Raw genomic sequence first — 21,901 nt, forward strand, 5'->3', positions numbered from 1 at the left:
CAATAACAAGCCCCCGTCACCACATCACCTTTCCCTTCTTGTCTTCCCAAAGAAGCTTTGCATTCAAATGTCTATGTTCCCCTTAATTCCCAAAAGATTGCTTCTCTTTTATAAACACATACAACATCCAATTTTTAAAAAACTATTTAGAAACACCTTTGGTTTGCTGATGTCATTTAACAGGACTACTGCCAAATGATCCATTTGGTTTCACTGTGGTTTTATGCAAGTTATTTCTTAAACTGCATTGTTATAGCAGATATTCTAAATTAACAGTGACCACTACAAGAAATATTTATTTAGCTGTCGGGATACAAATCTTGGAATAAAGAAATTTCCCAGACCAGTCACAAATTTGGTTATATTAAAATGATTCAGCAGCTATGCTGATCAAGATTTACATAAATATCTAACATTAGAAACAAGCATTAGTTCCCAGTAACCATGAGCCAAACAAGACTTAATATACATCATGTACTGAACTAGCCTATGTACTGAACTAGCCAGAAGGATTTCTGCCCCCCAAATCTGTTGGTCCTAACCGTTGACCCAGATTCCCTAGAGCAAAGCACACAAGAGCCCATAGCAGAGAGGCAGATAGCGGGGAGGAAGGCATTTGACAGGGGCAGTTGTTTTTTTACTGGAAGAAGGTGGCCATGAAGTTGATTGGGCCAGGAGGAGACATGAGGGGATGAACTAGAAGAAACTCAGGTTTGCAGGAACACCATGGAAACGAGCCACATCCATGACACTGCCTATACTTCACAGCTAGAAGAGGGCAGATAGTGAAGGGGTGACAGGAAGGAAAGATGCCACCGGTAATTTAACACTAGTGACCCAGAGAGATATTTGGTAGCCATTGGAGTTGGCCCAGAAAACCACTAGTTGGTGTGGACAGGGCATACCACCAGCACCCAGGATGTGTGGAGAAGGGGGGGCAGTTACCTCTGGCTGGAAGCTGGCTTTTGCCTGTCGCTTCTGGCCACTCCCCTTGGCTCCCTGCCGCCCCACCTGCTTGATCCTGGTTGGCTTGCGGCTACGGCCACCGAAAGCGCTCCTCCTCCTCTTGACCTTCCAGCCTGCTGCCCCCTCCGGGCTGCTCCACTCCTCAGGAAGCAGCCGCTTCTAGGCAAGGGAAGAGAAGAGGGAGATACGAAGAGGAGCAAGCTGTGGAGGCGGCAAGCAGCAAGCGGCAAGCGGCAAATGCAGAAACAGGAGCCCCCATCCCCAGAGCAAGCAGCACCACAGTTTGGCCCACACCTTCCTGAACCCCTTTCTGTAAGCCAAGCTTGCCATCTGCCACCCGCATCCCCCAAGCACATTCAAGGCACCCCAGAACAGCACAAGGAATGAGAAAGCAGGTCCTCCCCTCAGTCTTCCACAATCTGCGACAATGCTCAGACATGGACAGAGATAAGATTTTTAAAAAAGAGCTATGAAGCTGAGGATGGCAGATTGAGACTAGGGGTCTTAGGATAAACAAGAGAGCTATAGACAAAAGTAGGCAAGAGTTTTAAAAATCCATACGGCCTCATTTATATTTCCAAAAGTCCTCAGGATTACAAAAATGTCAGAAGATTTTTCTTAAGAGTTAGGGGTTTATCCAACTAAATCATACTCAGAATAAACCCAATGAAATGAATGAAATTAATTTACTAAAGCCTATTGATTTCAATAGGTATACTTTAAACAAGACTTAGGCTGCAATCCAATGCACACTTACCCTGGGAGTAAGTCCCATTGAACCCAATGGAGCTTACTTCTGAATAGACATGTACTGGACTGCAGCCTTCATTTCGTATTCAACACACTCTTCTGCTTGCTCAACAGACTTCTGCAAGGGAACTTCAATGTTCTCTCTTCTGCACACTCTCAAAATCTGCTGCAGGGGATTAAGAGACCCTCTGGAGCAGATTTGGGGGGGCATGGGATGGTGGAAGAGGAGAGGAGGAAAGTCCTATTGCACAAGTGGAACTCTGCTCATGCAGTATCAGATACAATCCTTAGAAAATAAATACCTGATGAGGGATTACAATGGTCAGGAGTGGGACTACACTCAAAGCCCTCAATCTAAGGATGGCGGAAAAATTTTGTCATGCTGTACTTGGCTCAAAAACATGTACAAAATTGCACATTTTAGGGGGAAATGTGTACAATTTTAAAGCATTTTTTATCTTTTAAAAAATATCAAGAATTGGGAAGCTACAGACTTATGACGAACACACATGAAACTGACATAAATCAGAAATATGCAGATCTGCTCTCCAATCCATGTTTCTCTGTTCTTATTCTCTGTGCTTGTTTCTCTGTTTTTTTCAGATAAAATCTCTCAATTCTAAAAAATAATAATACAATCTTCCCCAAATTGTACAAAGATGCACATGTGAAGTAAATAAAGCAAACATGCAAGTTTGCTTGATTTGTAACACTGTAAGATGCCATGCACGTTTTGTGTAACGGTCCTGAGTTTGCTGGCTACAGGCTAAGATTGTGCACTGCAAATATAAGAAACTTTAAGAGATGCTATAGAAGAATGAGTTATTATCCAAATATAAAACCAAAGCGCCACACATACACACACAAAGAAAGGGCAGAATGTTGCATTGGTGCAGATTTAACTTCCTAAGAATCTCAAATCTTCATTTCGAATGCATCAGTTTGTTTGGTCAGAAGGCCATAACAAACCTTTTATGTAAAATTTTCTTCCAAGCAAAATTTCTAGCTTATGGCTGACAGAGCAGTCCACGCCTGCTGATTTCTCAAAAGCCAGAGAGATATGTGGATATAAAGATTCCAGAGATAGGGAGAAAGATCCCAGAGCCCTTTACAACAAGTTGCTCTGACAGAATAAATGATGCAAACTGGCTCAGTTAAACTAAACACTGTATGAATCATGGTTTCTTGGCACAAAATTTGGACTCGGTGGGCACAATTTTCTTCTGCTAAAAAAGTCATGAATTATAGTATGATCACACGGGGGGGGGGACCAAAACTGAACCCCTGTTGGCCAACATCTCAGTTGTTCAGAAACAACCTGTCCCACAACTAGTTAAATGGGCGCAGCTTTGCTATGTAAAGAAATGAAATACACTGAAAACACAGCCCTGTAAATAAGTTTAAAAGTTACTAGCCCCCACACAAAAAAGGTTCACAAGCCACGCTTGAAGCACATCAAAACGCAAGGAAAGAAACAGCCATCTGCCTTCCCAAAAGCTTCTCTCCCCAGCTGCCTGGAGAATATTCAAGTTCACCACAGGCAAGCAGCTATTTACAAGCCTTATTAAGGGGGAACAGCTTGAGTGTATAGAGTCCCAGCTCCTCAGTCAGGCTCACTTCAGACTTGATATTCTTTCACAAAGTAGCAGGACAGGCTGGTAGTCATAGGCCATCAAGTACGACTATGTTTCCCAAGAGAAGTCAGATCCTTCAGATACCAAGCTTCTACAATCCAAAGTATAGCGATGTACTACGAGTGATACCTAAGAGACCAGCAGAACTGGAAGCTACGGAGGGTTCAAGCAAGTGAGCAGGCCACGCACAAATTAAAGGGAGGGTGGCATGCAAAGAGGCAAAAGAGCCCTTACAGCTAAAGATGCTTTAATTTTGACTGCTGTGATGCCATGATACCAAGACGTTTGTCCCCTCCCCCACTTAGAGTTGTACTGAGCATTTGCACAATGGGACTCTCCTCCTATATGCACCCAAAATCTGTTCTGGAGGATATTCCAAACCCCTTAGAGCAGATTTTAAGGGTGGCTGCAGGCAGGAGGAGAGAAAAGGAAATTATGTTGTGCAAACAAAACAGCAGTGTTGGATACAACCCTTAATTATTTTTTCTATACTGGCTACTCCCATAGATCCAATGCTGTGGTGCTATGGTTCCAAAAGGTTTTCCCCTCCCCAAGACCCTCCAAATATGTTCTTTTTACTTAAAAATGGACATGCCCACTTTCACACTTCCATCACAACAACTCTGACATGTTCATGGGCCAGTTCAGTCCTTGGCCCCAAAAAGGTTAGCCAGCCCTGCCGTACCATCACCAGCTAGCTTGAGTTGGGAGAAATGTTCTCTTAGCTGAACTACAGTGATCAATTAGACCCGGATCATGAGGTACTGAAAGGGAACATTAGTTTGTTTCTGGAAGGGAAAGCACCACCCAACACCATCTTCCCTATATAGATAGCAACCCCAGTTGCTCTGCAGGAAATGCATCCTCAAGGTTCTGAATGGTGAACAAAACTCTTCCTGTCTATAACATGGTGTCTCAACATAACAGGAGTTTCTTCCAGTTCCTGATAAGCAGCCCTACCCCAAATTGAAACCACATTTCAAGCCCACAAGATAAAATCCTCGAAGCCCCATTCACACTTCTCATGTACAACTGATTTTTTTATAAAAGCATTCCCCAAGGGATGTCTGGCTCGGGGCCTAACGCTGGGTTACAGAACACTTGGCCACTTTGGTCTTCTCTTGCTGCATTCTGCTCTTCTAACCAGCCATTCTCTTGCACACAGGTAACAACACAGCATCTCACCTTTACCTCCTTCCTGCGCAGTCTGCTCAGAAAAGCCAACACACACAATGCCGTTAGAATAGAACTAAATGTCATGGGCCCCATGGAGAACCTTTGGCAGGACTGGGAGAATGAGGAGGGGTTTGCAGAGGTTGGGGAAGGGTCTGGTGAGAACACAGGGGAAAGTTTTCCTGAAACCCTTGACAGCCCTCAAGTCAGTATGTTTCTGCTGAGGAAGGCCTGAGCAGGCCCCCTTCTACACTGGAGAGTGAAGAATGCAGTCTACATCCCACACACACTGGCACCTGGCCCAGACTTGCTGACAGAGCAGCCAGGCCCTAATGAATTGGCAGGACCATTCCAGAATGATAAGGAAGGGGATTCTCTCACAGGGGCAGAACTGACAGTTTCACCAAGGTTGCATCCACAAGAGAAAAAATGGCTGCAACTGGAAAAATCCTCCTTTTCCCCCCAGGAATAGCCCCCACCTTGTTCAAAGACTCAAAAGTGCTAGATTTAGCTCGTGCAAGTAGAGTACCCACCCCCTCCCTTTTATTTGGAATGTCCTGGGGTGAGAGTTTTTGTTGCAAACACTCTCAATTTCTTCCACAAGCCATTACACTTGTTAGTGTTCTGTATCCTGATTCCTGCCCAGTATGTTTTGATGCTGTGTTCCTCTGATGAACTCTGGAACAAAGCTTTATGCAAAACTCAGTCTTCGAGTCCTGTGTCTTCTCTGGTCAAGAGCCAGGACACTAAAAGTTAGTTCTGTCTCAACTACTATCAAATCCCAACTTCACAGCAATTTAGCCAAGAACTGAAGCCTACACTTGCAGCAAGCTGAACAGGCTTTGAATTCATTTCTCCATCAGGGAGACAAAGCTCACTACTTAGTAAGCAGCAGCTCTTCCTGGAGAAAAGAAAGATTCGAAGGCTCTTCAAATCTGAATGCTATCTGTACTACAGAGGCAAGGAAGGGCAGGCTTTTTGCCTTAAAAACTTGTGCTGCACAAAGTAACACTCCTCTTCTAGTTTCATTTAAGACTGACTGTGATATTTGATATTATCTTCATGTCAGCTCTAGAGTGAGAAATGTTTTCAGGTTGAGTAAAATAAAAGAGGAATAACCCAAATCTAGGACAAGGAAGGTCACACTGCACACACAAGGACTTCTTAGTTTATTGGGGGGAGGGGGGAGGAGAAAAAGAAGGACATGACAGAGGTTTTTCATATTACAACCATACAGAGGCAGGGAAATATTCATCATCCTCTCAACGTCAGATCTCAAGAAGACACACAAAAGCAAAGTACGTCTTAACACAACACTTAACTTATTTAACTTATGGAACTCGCTAGTATGAAATGTACTAGTGGCTGCTTTAAAAAATGCTTTTGGCAAAGTGGTTACCTGTTCTGCCTTACAGAAAACAAATCAAGCTTCCAAAAAATAAAGCCTTTTGAGACTTGCATTTGAATCCACTGGTTGAAGAATTCATCTTTATCCAACCATGATTTAGGACCCTGAATACAGATTGATTGGCATACTCAGTCATCATCCAGAATTACCCTCTCCAATAGCAATCTGTACCTGTATTCTTTTATCTATCTTTTCCCTCCAAGTCCATGTTATTTGAAAAAATATATTTTGATTTTTTAAATGTGGGTGAGCTCTTCTGTATCTCTGTATAATTGAAAAGGTGATATATAAAGAGTTTAAAAAGAAAGAAGGCTCTGAAATACAATGGAGCACGGCTGTTCAGGTCCTTTTGTCAGAACCCAGATATCCTTAGTATTGCTTTATCAAATCAATAGGACACTTCGATTGTCTGCGAGTATATACTTTGGTCATGTAGCTTGATGCAAGTTTTAAAGGTCATAGGTGAATGGAACAAAAAAACAGAACCTGACATTTGTAAGCAAGAAATGGGAAGTTCTTTTGGCATGCTTGGGTAACTCTTATGGTTAGTGCTGGTACATCATGGGTCTAAATTTCAGGTGAAACCACATAGAAAACAAGTGACATACAATATTAACGTGGGCAAGTGATGTTTAGCGATTATCCAAGTTGGACAGAGAGGGCCCGAGGCCAATTGCATATTCTAATTTGTTGACATAACTTCATTTAGTTTAGCTGTGGGAGGGAAATATTCCCTCCCCTTGAATATTAGGCAGGCGCCATCTCTGCTATCTTTTCAGCGCCTTTTGAAGACTTTCCTCTTTCAACAAGCCTTTTAAGTTGAGACCTATCCCAGTCTGCGTCTGTGTTAGAATTGCTTGTTAATATGTGTGTTTTTAATCACATGTTTTAATGCTTTTTTAAAAGATATTTTTAAAGTTTTTTAAATGTTTTTAATGTTGTTTTATTTTAATGTATTTTAAGGTCTGTTTTTATGATGTTTTAAAGTGTTTTTAGCATTTCTGTTTGCCACCCCGGGCTCCTGCTGGGAGGAAGGGAGGGATATAAATCAAATAATAAACAAATAAACAAACAAATATTGGGATATAACAAGTGGGTTGTAACTGTCTCAAACACCAACCACATTGAGAGGACCCATCTTAGGATGCACATGCTGGTTATTCTACTGTAAATGCATACATCTGAATGAGTATGAACATGCTGTAACTTCTCTTTTCTGTAACAGATATATCATTTAAAAATAAAGCTAGCTGCATTAAGCATCTCACTGGTGTGTGGACTATAGTTTAAGACAAACAAGTGCTCCCTTTTCTTGTGATCTAGAGTCTCACACTGTGGGTAATGTCTTAGAAGGAGCCATTACTTACTGATAGCTAACTGGTACAATCAGTTGGACATCAGAGGACCTTTTGTAAGAATGACATGCCACAAATTCCATTCAAGTCTATTTTGTAGTCTTTAACCTATGATCGTTAAGAGGAACTTTAATATACAAAAGCACTAGCAGTTCTGGGATATAAACAGAAGACCATCAGCTTCACTGCCCTGCTTGTCAGCTCCCCAGAGGCATCTGGTTGATTGCTGTTGGAAACACGATGCTGGACTAAATGGACATCGGTATGATCTAGGCAATACTGATATAGCCACATCAAATTCAGAAGCCATACAACATGCATAAATACATGCAAACATCCAAGCTGTTTGCCAAAAAGGCCCATGCTGCAGTGAGATCTGAGAGACGTATGGTTTCTCAGGGGCTTGATGAAAAGAAGCTCTGCTCTTGACATCCATGGCTAGCAGAAGGAAGTAGTAAAGCTGCAAAGCAGGCAATCTTGTGAATAAGCAGGAAAAAGGAGGGAAGGGACAAAGCTACTAGAGGACACGACAGAGCAGGTGCAAAGAAGCACTAACCATCGCAAATTGCAGGCACTGTCTCCAGCGACACTTCTGGCGCTTGAGGTTCCTCCCACCAAATTTGGGCTTGTCGCAGCAAAAGTCACAGCGACCACAATCAGTTTTCAACAGGCAGGCTTCACATTTGCCACACTTGCGGTTTCGTCGCCTGGCGGGGCTCCGCTGTGGTGGATAGAAAAACACAGGCAATCAAGAATCACCAGGTAAAGCTCAGAGAGAGAATGAGTAATTTATTAAGGGTACAATAATAATAATAATAACAACAACAACAACAACAACAATTATTATTATTATATTTACCACACTGTTCTTGAGATTGGTCGTGGGATGTTTGGGGGGACGGCCAGCATTCTTCCTCTCTTTCACTGCTCCCAACTGCTTCTTCTGTTGAGAGGAAACCAACATGTGTCACGGGTGGTCAAGACGGCACTTTAAAGTCTCAGTTATTCCCAGAAAATTCTGCTGCTAAAAAGTTCCCACACTGGAAAATGCTGCAGCATTGTTTTACCACCACCAGACACTGCATGCAGAATTTCAGATTCTTTTGTGCACATTGTAGCCCTTGAGACTCAGCCACCATATATCTCATGTCAGAGCACACCCGACTGAGTAGGGCTGGTGCTAATTAGGGAGCAGATCCCAGGTAGGTAAGGTAGAGAGCCACACAGTGATTTCAGCTCAGCTTAGTACTTGCGCTCTGGACTAAACAGAGCTGGATGCAGCATTCAGCATGTGCAATACAGAAAGGAGCTCTCATTTTCCAGGAGCAAAGGTATAATCTCAATACCATTTTGGACGACTGAAACTTGATATGGCTAAATTACCATTCACACAGACACAGCCTTGTTCACAGTTAAATCTCTGCCTGAATCATCATCATAAAATGCTGACTGATTCAAAGGAATATGGGAATTCCAGGACATTTTAACAAGGCCTTGAATCTCAGAAGAAAAAGTTAAGCATGCTCAGAGGTGCTGCTCGGCTTCATGGATCAAGAGGTCAGTGGGTATTGTAGGGTGTGTGCAAAATGTTTACAACACAAAAACTTGCTTGCGAGAACTTAGAAGCTCTCTATGCCTTGGCCAGCTCCCCCTGTCTACCTAGACAAGCCTTCACCAAGCAGATGCCCTCCAGATAATTTGTCTACAACTCTCATAACTCATGGCTGTGCTTGCTGAGAGTGATGGGAGTTTTACTCCAAAGCATCTGGAAGGCACCAGACTGGGGAAGGTTGACCTAGACATATCCCTGCCTCCTCTGAATCTAAGCACCAAATCCACTTTTTGTTAAAGGATTTCCAAGAACAATTACAAGCTTTACCTATTCCTATTCAAATTGTTAAAGTCTCTCCTCCCTTTCCTCCTCATTCATCAGGCCATAGAACCTCCCTTTACCCTGTTTGTCTTGGGACTGTCAATCTCCTGAGAAGGGATAGTTTTACTTGTGTTCTATATAGCAGCCCAGAGCTGCTTCAAAATTACGCCTGCATAATGACAGACTAGAAGCCTAGGAATCGATCTGGAGATGAATCTTCTGCATAAGGCGACTACTTCAGAATAAGGGTTCAGCTAAAAGCAAACAATAAAGAAGTGGCAGCGCACTCACTGCCCCCAGCCAGAATGAATAACGAGCATGGAAAATATTAACTGGAACAGTAAGTCCACATTCTGGATTTCTTTTTGTCCTCTATCTTGCTTCCAACCTTTCAGAAAGAAAAGCATGTGACTTTAAGAGTTAAGGAGAGTACAACCATCTGCAGTTAGAACTGTATACTTTTTTTAACAAAGTGCTGCAGCCAATAAAGTTGTGTAAGTGAAATTATTTTCACTCACGTGAGAGAACTTCCCCCCTCTTTCTGTTCCCTGTGTGCTCACACATTGCTCCCCCAAACAAAAAGATGTGCTGGGGTGGGGGGTAAAGACCAGATCTGAAGGGAAGTTCTGTTGCATGAGGGGAAGTTCTTTCACTCATGCAATGTCTTTGTTGGATTCAACCCAAACTATACATATTTTATAATACATGTATTATAAATATAATATTACATTTATATTTCATGCCTGCACTGCAGTACTTTACAGCAGGGATGGGGAACTTGTGGCCTTTCAGATGTTGCCATGCTACAACTCCTATCCATCCACTGGCCACGCTGGTTGGGGCTGATGGGTGTTGAAGTGCAACGACATCTGGAGGGCCACAAGTTCCCCATCCCTGCTTTAGAATTTATTCAGACATTGCTTTCAGCACTTGCACAAATAACCATCCCAGCAGGCAATCCACACGTGTGAAGAGTATAAATGAGGGAGCTACCCACAAAAGATGACAATGGCTATTTCAAGGGTGACTCTACTTTGTTAAGGATGCCCAGAGTATGAGGCCACTGTGATCTTCCATGAGCATCCTCCAGCATTACACTAGAGAAGACTTCTTGTTTAAGCAATTCTTTCTGCAGAAAAGAAAATTAAACTAGCTCTTAATTGCATCATTAGCTGATTAACTTGCTCCATCCACCACTGTACTGTAAATCATATTTAAGCTTTCCCAGGGTGGGCCAGAACTGAACCAGTTAGCAAACCACTATCACAGAGGTAAGGAACTTTTTCCAGTCCGAGGGCCCATTCCCTTCTGGCCAACCTTCCAAGAGCCACATGCAGAAGTGGGCGGAGCAATGGATGTAGATATTATCTCTGGACAGTATGCTAGCTTCTACATACACTCACACACCCTCTCTGTCCCCATCCAGACAAGCAAGAGGCATGATCAGAGTTTGTGGCTAGGCAAAACCACTCATGAAGCAGGGCCAGTGAAAGGTGTGGCTTGAGGAGAGTTCCCAAGGGCCAAACCAAGAGGCCTGGAGGGCCACATTTGGCCCCCGGGCCTGAGGTTCTCCATGCCTGCTCTGTCAGTTTGAACTGGAACATCTTCAGCCTCTTCTTAATCTTGAACAGAACCAAAAATATTTAATCCCTGGATCAAAGGGGGCAGGAAAATGCACAGGAGAGAGGTGGGACTGGGCTCAATTTATTGTTTCTTTCACTACAAAACATTCAACCAAAATTGTATACTTGCCTAAGACGTATTCCAATGAGACTTTCAGTATTAAATCTGTGAGTCAGGCAAGTCCATCCTGATATTGTATGAGACTTGTCCTTCTATTGCCTACTTACCCTACGTCTTACTACAGGGATGCCTCCAGGATCCCGCTCCATGGTGTGTTTCCATTTCTAGAATGGAAGGGAGACAAAGAGTAGACAGTTTCTGTTTACTGACCCTATCTGCATTGGGACTTACACAGGCCCCATAAAATTAGCAAAAAAGGGCCAAGGAACTGGCCAAGGAAAGGAAGGCCCAAGGTACAACTGAGCTGGCTTTCCTAGCAAAATTCAAATCATTTACAAGAATATTCTACCACAGTTGTGTCCAGCACCAAAAAGCAAACAACCACATCAAACGTCTGTAGGACTGAGATCAGAAGGAAGCAATGACAAAATTGAACCACATCAGGCAACCTCATAGTCTGCAGCCTGTATTCAAATATCAAAATAAAATTATGAGAGTAGGGATAGGATAAGCCCATAGCCATGGTTCTTAACCTTTTTCGGTTCACGAACCCCTTTAAGTATCTGATGAAAGCTATGGACCCCCATAAATAAATACAAGTTATTACATTGGAAATTGATTTTTTGTGCCTGGTTCACAGACCTCCTAGGGGGTCCATGGACCACAGGTTAAGAACCTCTCCTCTATGGGAAGTAATCAGCACAGGTATCAAACTGTAGACATGCACATATACACCCTAAACCCAGTGTGCCCATGTCTATAAGCCCATGTAAAGGCACATCACGTATCCCTTGGCAGAGATAGCATGAGAGAAGAAACTATACATGCATCTTAACAGCATCCCAACCCAAATACTTTACTTTCACTGGCACACGGTGGTGGCACATAACCTTTGTCCATATAGAACACCCACATGCCCATTCACCACCACCCACAAAAACGTGTACCAACACCACAAATATCCTTGCAGGACCAAGCATCAAACCACTCACTGTGGTAGCAGAATGCTTGCGGCGGCGGCGACCTGCAGCAAGCTGGGCCTTTGGAGGGGGCCCATCCTGACAGCCAAAGAAATGAAGAAAGGAAAGAAAATGAAAGAGTGAAGGTAACGCCACATGCCCAGAGACATCAGAAGCAGACTGAGTCTGAAGCTCAGTAAAGGAAAGGGAAAAGACACCAACACAGTTCTTTAGGTGCTTAAACGGGGGCAAAAATAACATTCATATTCTATGACAAAGCTTTCAGTTAAGGTTAGTCTTGTGCAAAAGAAAGGAATGCACTCCAGACAGGTAAATCCAAGAGACTTGCATTATGTCTCATATTGGTTGAGGGGTTGGAAAATGCACGAGCCTTATATGAAGTAATTACACAGGCAAGATACAAGGCAAGGAGTCAGATCCGGCCATTTGTGAACTGCTTCACAAGCTTAAAAGGGTTCGTTTTCCCTCTCTGTTTTTTGACATTCTAACCCAGTCTTGACTGCCTCTGGTAATATTCAACTCTTCATACAGTCTTCAGTCCATCCTGTTCTGTTGTTCTAAATCACCACAACAGATTCATAAATGGAACAAGCCTGTCATGAGTGGCCAACTTGCAGCAAGGTTTGTGGCATGCCTTAACAGGATCAAGACTCCTCCCTCAAGCCCACCTATACTTCCAAGCTTATGCTCCTGCCTGCCACTCCAGCACTGTACCAGTGCCCAGCAGGCTATACTACCCCAGAAGCAGGAGGGGCACATATTTTACTCTAACAGACACTAGAATATCATTGTCCCAAACTTCGGACTTGATTTGCAGCACACTCTACCAAAGAAGTTTGGCCACCTTTGTTCCAATTCTTTCATGAAGATGTGCCTGCAGCAAGCCACAGCAGACCGCATTTGCAGACTGGGAATAGCATCGCCAAACCTGTTACCAGCCTCTCACTGAATAACGCAATGGCAATGACCAGCCAGCAGAAGATTCCACCGTTACTCCCCCTACAATTAATACCCCAAAACAAACAGAGAATGAGAGTTCAGGCAAGCACATGCTGACATGTTGTGTAGCAATTCCCTTCTATTGGAAATATACACAAGGCTTGTCCTCCATCATGTTACAATCCTCACTCACTGCGGACACAGGTGGTGCTACTGACAGCCTCTTGCGGCATCGCCATGGGGCCCGCTGAGCCTTGGGAGATGGCTCATCCTGGCAAGCAGAGGGGAAAAGAGGGAGGGAAACAGAGGAAGATATAAAGGCATACACAAACCTAAGGGATCAGCAAGGACTTTTGACACCGGGCAAATAACCCTAAGAGGTTATTTATGAAATTTCACAGCTTTGTATTCATTTTACCATTCTCCAAGGAAGTGAAAGTGCTATCCTATTTTCTCCTAGCAACCCTGCAATGCAACAGAAAATGCATCTGATCCAAAGTTAGCTTAATGGCCAAGTGGGCATCCCAAACCAGGTCTCCCCAATCTATAAATCAACACCAGCTCTCAGTATCCACAGTGTCGATTCCAAACTTCGAAATTCTGTCTGATAAATTGGGCATTATGAGACCACTACCACACATACCCCACTTCCAGCTTTATGATATTTAATGGGGGGGGGGGAGGAGAAGAAGAGAGAACTCAAGTCTCAAATTAGATGACGTGTGCATTCACACGTTTGCCCCCATTCTGAACTGCATGCAGAATCAGTACCACTCACTATTGCTGATGCTGGCTTCTTCTGCCGGCGTCGCGCTGGTGTGAAGGTAACTTCCGCAGGGGGTGCTTCCTGGTGTTTACCGGGAAAGAGCCAGGAGAGGCCATTAGGCACAGCACCCACTCATCAAGGAATGAGGAAGAAACAACACACCAAGGAGTCTCCCCAAGAACAAATACAGATCCAGAAAAAGCCATGCACAAGGCCTCCACACCTCAAACTCTGCCAACCACACACCACCTAGCACAGCCATAACCAAACAAGGAACAACAGGTCAGCATGCTGCTGCTGCTGGGGATGAAGGGAGCTCCCTACATTATCCTGCCAAGCTGTAGGAAGTACTCTCTCCCAACGTGATCGAAGACAGAACAAGAGAGGAAGACATGCCAGTGGCAAGAGAGACTTGTTTGAAAACAAACATGTAGAACTATGAAACCATACAAATGGAATGAAGGAGCAGACCAGCCACAGGAATGGAATGGAGTTAGCTAAGAGATATCAAGCCCAGAGACGGCATCACAGCAGGTACTTACTACTGTAAGCTTCTTGGAGCTGTAGCCATCCTTCTTGGGTGGGATTTTTTTCTGGAAAGATCAAGAGCTGTTTAGTAGCAGAGCTGCAGGACATCACCCTGTTCAGGGTCAGTACAAAACTCCAAATGCACACCCCAAGATCGTGTGCAGCAGGAAGGAGAAGCAGAACATTCAATGAGCAAGCCAATCCCTATTCTTGACAAGGGGTGACTCAGAAAAATGGGTCATTGTGCACAGGGCTGTGTTAACTCTGCACTAAAAATGAAAAGTTACAATTCTCATCAAGTAAAGCCAAATCTTGCAAATGTATGAACCGTGCATACTATTCACATTTCCATCATCCCTTATTTTACCTAATTTTTAAAAAATTTCCTCATCCTATCTGACAGCAAAGAGCTACACAGGGAATGACACCCTATGCCAGCCACTGGAATCTTATTCAGCTTCATCTCTGGATGCTGAGATTTCAACATCTGCACACTTGCAAGGATAACCTCATAGTCATAAAGGTTAGAGACTGGGAGGGTTTTTTTTGTTTTTTAAGAACATTGAGATTATCAGACTGAATTCTCTTGTAACATAGGCTAGTTCAGCCACAATATCCATAGTTTAGCATATGATGATGAGACACAGTGAGCCTTTGGCTTGTACACGCCCTTCTACCTATCCTTTTCCAGAGCAGCTGCAGGAGGAGGAGGAGCTCAGAAACTCTGGGTTCTGTTTCTGATTAACTGCAGCTTGCTATGTCATTTAAGTTCAAACAAATGTAACTATGATTAGTAGAAACAAGCCATCTTCAAGCTATAGTTTATGAGGATGGCTTGTTTCCACTACCCATAGTTAAGTTAAACCACACTTTAGCATTGGGACAGCACACTAAGCTATGGTTAATAAAACTGAAGCTTCTGGTCGTCTCCTCACAGTTTCACTGAAGAACAGTGGGAACAGTGGTGCAGGATTAGGCTCATTCTTGTAGTGTTAAGCTATAGTCCTATGCATGCTATATGTTTAGTCTGCCCTAATGTTGCTCTTAACTAGAGGGACCAATACAGAGCACATCAAATCAACAATTATGATCAGAATTGCAATGCGTACAATTATATTGGAAGGGGAAGCCCCAACTACTGATTTTGCCCATCAATGTGCAGCTACAGGAAATTTGAAATTTATTGAAATTATTTGAAATTTATTAGACTACATTGTCAGTTTGCATATGGCAACAGTAAGTCTGGTTCCCCAGATAACTGGAAAAGGATTTCTTAATGGAGAAACTGAAAGCTACCAATACCAAAGCTATGATTCTTCCATATCTGAAACAGTATACACAATTTTGGTCACTCCATTTCAATACAGATGTAATAATACTGGAGAAGATGAGGGTAGCAGTAAATGAAAGAGGGAAATCTTTCCTGTAATAGAGAGGTGACATTTCAAAGTTGTTGATGTAAATTATGTGAGGACACATCTATGTCAACATCATATTGTAAACTCCCACAGAAGGGTGTAAGAAGCAAACGTTTATTAATTCAATGCCCCAACACCTAAAAGCAATCCCATAAAATTGATAGGCAGCTTGTTATAAAAAAATTATATATAGTCCCCACCTGCAGAATTTGTCACCATATTACTTTTAGATAGCTTTGTAAGTGACTTTTTAAAGGATTAATAGCCACAAAGAGGAAATATTATACCAGTGACTAATCATGTGTACTCTCTTCATCAAGAACCTATACACATCTACTGAATGTCAGGGATGAATGGCTTTTGAACTTCTCTAGCTATCAACGGAAATCAAATACCAAGACCATTGATTTGACATAAAATTCTCAGAATGGTTGCCATATACTGGACAATGAGAGATGCCTGCTATATAGACAAAACATTAATCACAACCAATATTCTGCAGAGAAGCTTGTTTGTAATGGACTTTTAAGCTTAGAACTACTTGCCAAGTTTGCCTGGCCACACCACCATCTCTTAGGAATCTCACTACTTCAAGTTAAAACTGAGTCATCTGCAACTCTTAAAACAGAATTCATTGTGAATAGGAAGGGGATGAGTTTATCTAAATCATAAGGATATCCAGATTACTTCTCAGAAAAAAATCACTGGGCATTCCCAAACTTCCTTTACTATCAGTAATAGAATCAAGCTAATAAGCTACCCACAAAACAATTGGTTTTTAGTTGATTTTATACTAAGTTTTTATTGCTGCAAGGCACTTTGATGGGCATTGCCTAAGAAAGTAGCCTAGAAATATTTTAACATAAAACACAAAATACAAAAAAGTCAACAAGAAGAGGATGATTCATGAGACATTGGTGGGTTCTAGATGATTAATGGATCTAGACCTCCATAGTCAAGAGTGCAGAAATCTCTCAACCAGGCCACTCAAAGCCCCCTCTCAAAGTCCTTTCACCTCACAGCTATTAACAACAAGCTAACTTCACTGGATGACTCAATGCAAGACACTTTACATCTCCCAAAACATAACCATTATCAAGGCAGAAGCTCCCAGACAATGGTATCACTAAATGAAGAATCTTCACTCATTTTGAAATTAACCTTGAAAATCTGGTAAATTCAATAAATGTCACACAACTGGAACACAAGCTACACTGTGTGAAGCAGATCATTGCCTTTACGTTCATGTAACTACGGAAAAAGAGAATCCAGGAGATCTTAACCATTATCTCAGTAGCAGCTTTAGTTCTTATGGAACCTCCAGAGGACAGAAACTGAGTTGACAAAGTGTATGTTTTCATAGGACTTGGGGAACACTCTAAACAAGGGTCAAAAAACCGTCCTGTGTAGCCATCAAGTGCAGTGAATCAAAGATGATGTGGTATAGCCAGTGCCATTTTCCTGTTGACAGATTTTCTCCTTCAATATACTCTAGTATCCAATCTTGGAGCAGAGTGCTCACGACAAAAAAAAAGTGGAACAAGATTGTGTGTTGTCAATCTTGAAATTCTATTTCATTCTTGTTGGTTAAGAAATTTCTCTTTTGCCATTGAGTGGATGGCAAAGATTAAAGAAACAATTCTGTCTGGAGACCAACCGGTAATTATCCAGCATGGCTGATAAGAGATTATTTGGCAGAGGATGAAAAAAAAGGCTCAACCTAAAGACATCTGCCATCCAAGAAAATGGGAATGAGGCAGAGCTAGGTTTGGTGCTCAAGAGCACGACAAAAGGGCAAAGCATACCAGGAAGAAGCAAGGAGGAATGGAATCAATGTAAGAATATATGAAGATTGGATCAGATCAATTGCTCCTCATCCCATTGTCACAGTGGCCAGCCAGAAGACTGGGAAACTCATAAGCAGGACCTGAGCACAACACTCTCCCCACTTTAAATTCTCAACAACTAGTATTCAGAGGCATACTGCCTCCAACAGTAGAGGATGAACCCAGCCACAATGGTTAGTAGCCCTTGAAAGTCTTATCCTCCATGAATTTGTTTCATATGCTTTTAAAGCCAGTGGCAACCACTGCTTCCTGTGGGAGTGAATTCCATATTTTAACTATACACTGTGTGAAGTAGTATTTTTTTTGTCTGTCCTGAGTCCTCCAACATTCAGCTTCATTGGATGTCCATGATTTCTAGTGTTATAAGGGAAAAAAACTTTTTTCTATCCCCTTTCTTCACACCATGCATAATTTCATACACTTCTGTCATGTCACCTCTTACTCACCTTTTCTCTCTTAAAAAAAAAGGCCCAAATGTTGAACCCTTTCCTCATAGGGACATTGCTCCATTCCCTTGATCATTTTGGTTGTCCTTTTCTAATCTTTTTCCAGCTCTACAATATTCTTTTTTGAGGTGAGGTGACCAGAACTGTACAGTTTTCCCAGTGTGGTTAGTCCATAAATTTGTTTAACAGCATTATAATATTGGCAGTTTTACTTTCAGTCCATGTCCTAACGATTCCTAGCATGGAATTCACTTTTTTCACAACTGCTGCCCACTAGGTTGACATCTTCATCAAGCTATTCATTACAATCACAAGGTCTCATTCCTGGTCACTGCAAGTTCAGACTCCATGAGCATATTTGTGAAATTAGTATGTTTTTGCCCCAATATGCATCATTTTATGCACTCGTTTTCACTGAATTGCATTTGCCATTCTACTGATCATTAACTCATTAACTGATCATTGGGGAAATCCCTTTGGAGCTCTTTACAATCTTTTTGTTTTAACCACCCTGAAGAATTCGGCATCATCAGCAAAATTGGCCACATCACCCCCAACTTTAAATCATTTATGAACAAGTTACACAGCACAGGTCCCCTGATGCTTAGGGGACTCTACTTTCTATTTGCCTCCATTGGGAGAACTGTCCATTTATTTCTGTTCTCTGGTTCTGGTTTCTTAGCTAGTTCCTGGTCCACAAGAGGACCTCTCCAATCATTGCCACCCTTTGGGAGGATGGGTGGGATATAAATTCATTAAATAAATATTCCATTATTACTAGGTTAACTCAGGAGTCTTTTGTGAGGGACTATGTCAAAAGCTTTTTGAAGGTCTAAGTGCATTATGTCCACTGGATCATCTCTATCCATATGCTTCTTGACATTCTCAAAGAACTCTAATAGGTAAGTGAGATTGGTTTCTGCAAGGGTAAGTTCTGTCTGCTTCTGCTTCAATAACTTGTTCTTCTGTACTCTTAGTTTTTTTATCTTTAACAATACTTCCCACTAATTTTCCCAGAACAGATGTTAAGCTAACCAGCCTATAATTACCAGGATTCCCCTCAATCCCTTTTTAAAAACTGGTGTTACATTGGCAATTTTCCAGTTCTCAAGTACAGAGGATGATCTTAGGGACACGTTACATATTTTTATTAGAAGATCAGCAATTTCACATTTGAATTAAGTAGTCTCAGGCAGATGCCATTCAAATCCAGCAATTTTGTCATTTTTTATGTTGTCAGTAAGGCCTAGGACTTCGTCTCGCATTACCACTATTTGCCTCAGTTCTTCAGACTCCCTTCCTGGGAAAGTTAGTTCAGGCACAGGGATCTGTATTTTGACCAGCATCCTGATTTGCACATAGCTAACCAGATGCCTCCAAAAAGCTCACAAGCAGGACATGAGGGCCAACAACTCTCTCCCACATGTGTTCAGCATCACAGGCAGCATGCATGGGAACACATGCAGGAGAGAGTTGGCCCTCATTATCCTGCTTGTGGGCTTCTCAAAGGCATCTGGTTGGCCATGTGGAAAACAGGGTGCTGGACTAGCTAGGTCTTTTGCTTTGATCCACCTAGATTGATCTTATGATCATTCCCTCTTGTGCATGAGAGAAGGGGGGATGCCTCTTCTAAGACTGTGCTTACAATGTCTTTTCTAAGAATATTTAATAATTTAAAATAGTTTTAAAAGACGTAACATCCAAATAATCAGAGGCTCTATTAATTGATCAAAAGGTTTTTGGTTAATTGATTAAGCATACAGCCCTTGTGAACAGCATACAGCTGTCATGACTGATAGTCACTGATAGCCCTATCTGCCATGACTCTGATGGTGCCTGCTGCAATTTGTACACACATCTAAGTACCACGTTTTTTCATCCATATGTAAATGTGTGCAGATTTAATCTAAACATTCATATCAGTAATCGACTGAGATTTTTTTAAATCAGGAAACATTATAGATCTATAAAACTTAATTAACAAGATCTTAACATTAAAGGTGTCTTCCCATCTCATTCCTATGTTCCCTGATCCATAACCTTTGCATGTTCAACTGACACAGATTTGCCACACTATTCAGGCCTTGAGAGGAAACCTTGGAGGCTGTCAAGGATTCTTCTCAATACAATCCCAACAAGTCCAAAATGGCTAGAACTGCAGCATCAAAGCAGTTTTTATGCAATGTTGCTTTGCAGTTCTACAACCCTGTTTCAGTTGCCTTAGACTATAAAGGCAGGGATTAAGCCTTTTAAATATTTTTAAAAAAAACAAAACACAGAATGGACCCAGCACAAGAGCACTCCCCACTCAAACAGGCCCTGATCCCTCGGCACCAGCCTACAGCCTCCACAATCCTTTTAGAAAGGAGCTGCCGTTTAACATGCTTTTATGTCTGTTCTCCAATGTATGTTTATATTTTACTAGTGTTCAAGTTTTATTGTTGGCAGTGATATTGAACAGAAAGTATTTTGATCCACAAGTTCAATAGAAGTAACAATGAATGAATGCTAATAGCAAAGGCAACATTAGGCAAACTTGGCAGTTTCAAAGGGCTTTGACTTTTTCCCCTCTAAATAAAAATAAAATAAACATGCTAAATTAGATCACACTTGAGGGCATCAGAATGTTTTTCCAATACAAAGTACACTTTGCAAATTAGCCAATTCAAAACATTCCAGAAACCCCAGATCACTGATTGTTGGAGTTTTGTGTTTTAATAAAGCATTTTTTGCAAGCATTATAGAAGTCAACCAATACTTCCAGTGGTGCAGTCAACACTGCAACCCTGGAAGCACATCACCTACAGACAAAGCCACATCATAACCATCAACCTTGGCTCTCAAAGTCTCGGACACTCCCTAGATGCAAGCGCAAGTGTCCCCTTCTCTTTTCACATAGATTCTGTTTTGACTACCCCGATGGAAGTACACCAGACATTCATGTGGTACAAAACCTAGCCAGGCCAAGCACAAACCTTGCGTTTAAGGCAACGACGCTTAAGGCATTTCCACTGGCGCTTCATGCCAGGTTTCTGCCTCCGCAAGCAGATATGACAGCTACCACAGTCTTCAGTTATCTTACAAGCCTGACACAAACCACATTCAAGGCCCTGCAAAGGATGAGGGGGGAGGACAGGAAGAACAGAGAGAGAGAGAAAACACATAGAGAGATAAGTTATTTTTAAGGCTTGAATCAGCTTCCAAGTACAACTGAGAAGGGGAGGCCAAGAATGAGGAATAGCAGAATTACTGGAAAGGAACACAAGGGAGGAATAAGCAAGGAGCAGCCAGTGGTACCTTTTTGACAATCTTCAAGCATCGGCGCAGCAGGCATTTGATGCCAATGCGGAGCTCGGGGCTCTTGGCTCGCAGGACACACACACTGCAGATGCCGCAGTCCTGAGACATCTGGCAGGCTTGGCACACACCACAGCCAATTTGCTGCAAGGGCAGAGGGGTAGGGGGTGAGGAGGGATCCAGGGAAGACAATACCATGAACCCAACACCTCAAAGCTCAACACTTAGCCAGCCTGGCTGACCCCTCCAAGAGGACAATAAAAGGAAAGTCTACAACCTCTAAACTTGACTCACCAGGCTACAAATGAATCCTTATCCTTATAAAGAGTCAAGCTATTGGTCCAATTCCCAACTCTAAGCCCCCACAACTGCCTACGAATCGGGTCCACATCCCTGTACCTCTGGTACAACTTTAATCCATCCCAGCACATGGTCAAGTCTGACCATTCTTTGAAAGAGTGACTTGAGTTTTCACACCTTTTAAAAAAAACATATCCCATCAATTGATTGGCTGGGAAGGTGGAGTTTTAAAGTCATCCCTCCTTCTGTCAATTTAGAGTAGGGACCGGGGAAAGGGGGGGGGGAAACCCAGGATGCCGTAGGAAGAAAATGCAGATAAAAAGGTTCCAATAATTTTATTTGAAAAAGTAAAAAAGCGTGTGCCCATTGAGAGTAGACATAAGTTTATAAGAAAATAAAACACAAATGCGTGCTTATCGCTTAAATCCCATATACACTAAAAGGGTACATACATATATAAGCTGTTGCAGATCAGTTG

General features: G+C 42.3%; 1 protein-coding gene across 20 annotated transcripts in view; it reads right to left on the reverse strand.

Annotated features, from left to right (window-relative positions):
* MBD1 (methyl-CpG binding domain protein 1) overlaps positions 1-21,901 on the reverse strand; it is a 98,354-nt gene that overhangs the window by 11,882 nt on the left and 64,571 nt on the right. For 7 of the 20 annotated variants that reach the window (XM_061614363.1, XM_061614368.1, XM_061614369.1 and 4 more), the window contains 10 exons: positions 21,124-21,267; positions 20,802-20,936; positions 14,130-14,180; positions 13,600-13,668; positions 13,015-13,092; positions 11,895-11,960; positions 11,010-11,066; positions 8,146-8,229; positions 7,843-8,007; positions 946-1,125 (listed from right to left, as the gene is read on the reverse strand). In XM_061614363.1, coding sequence (XP_061470347.1) covers positions 946-1,125; positions 7,843-8,007; positions 8,146-8,229; positions 11,010-11,066; positions 11,895-11,960; positions 13,015-13,092; positions 13,600-13,668; positions 14,130-14,180; positions 20,802-20,936; positions 21,124-21,267 — 1,029 coding nt within the window. The remainder of the gene's footprint in view (positions 1-945; positions 1,126-7,842; positions 8,008-8,145; positions 8,230-11,009; positions 11,067-11,894; positions 11,961-13,014; positions 13,093-13,599; positions 13,669-14,129; positions 14,181-20,801; positions 20,937-21,123; positions 21,268-21,901) is intronic. The other 13 variants (XM_061614379.1, XM_061614376.1, XM_061614373.1 and 10 more) reach the window with 12 other exon arrangements.

The sequence above is a fragment of the Rhineura floridana genome, chromosome 3, assembly GCF_030035675.1.
Source record: "Rhineura floridana isolate rRhiFlo1 chromosome 3, rRhiFlo1.hap2, whole genome shotgun sequence".
Classification (NCBI taxonomy): Eukaryota; Metazoa; Chordata; class Lepidosauria; order Squamata; family Rhineuridae; genus Rhineura; species Rhineura floridana.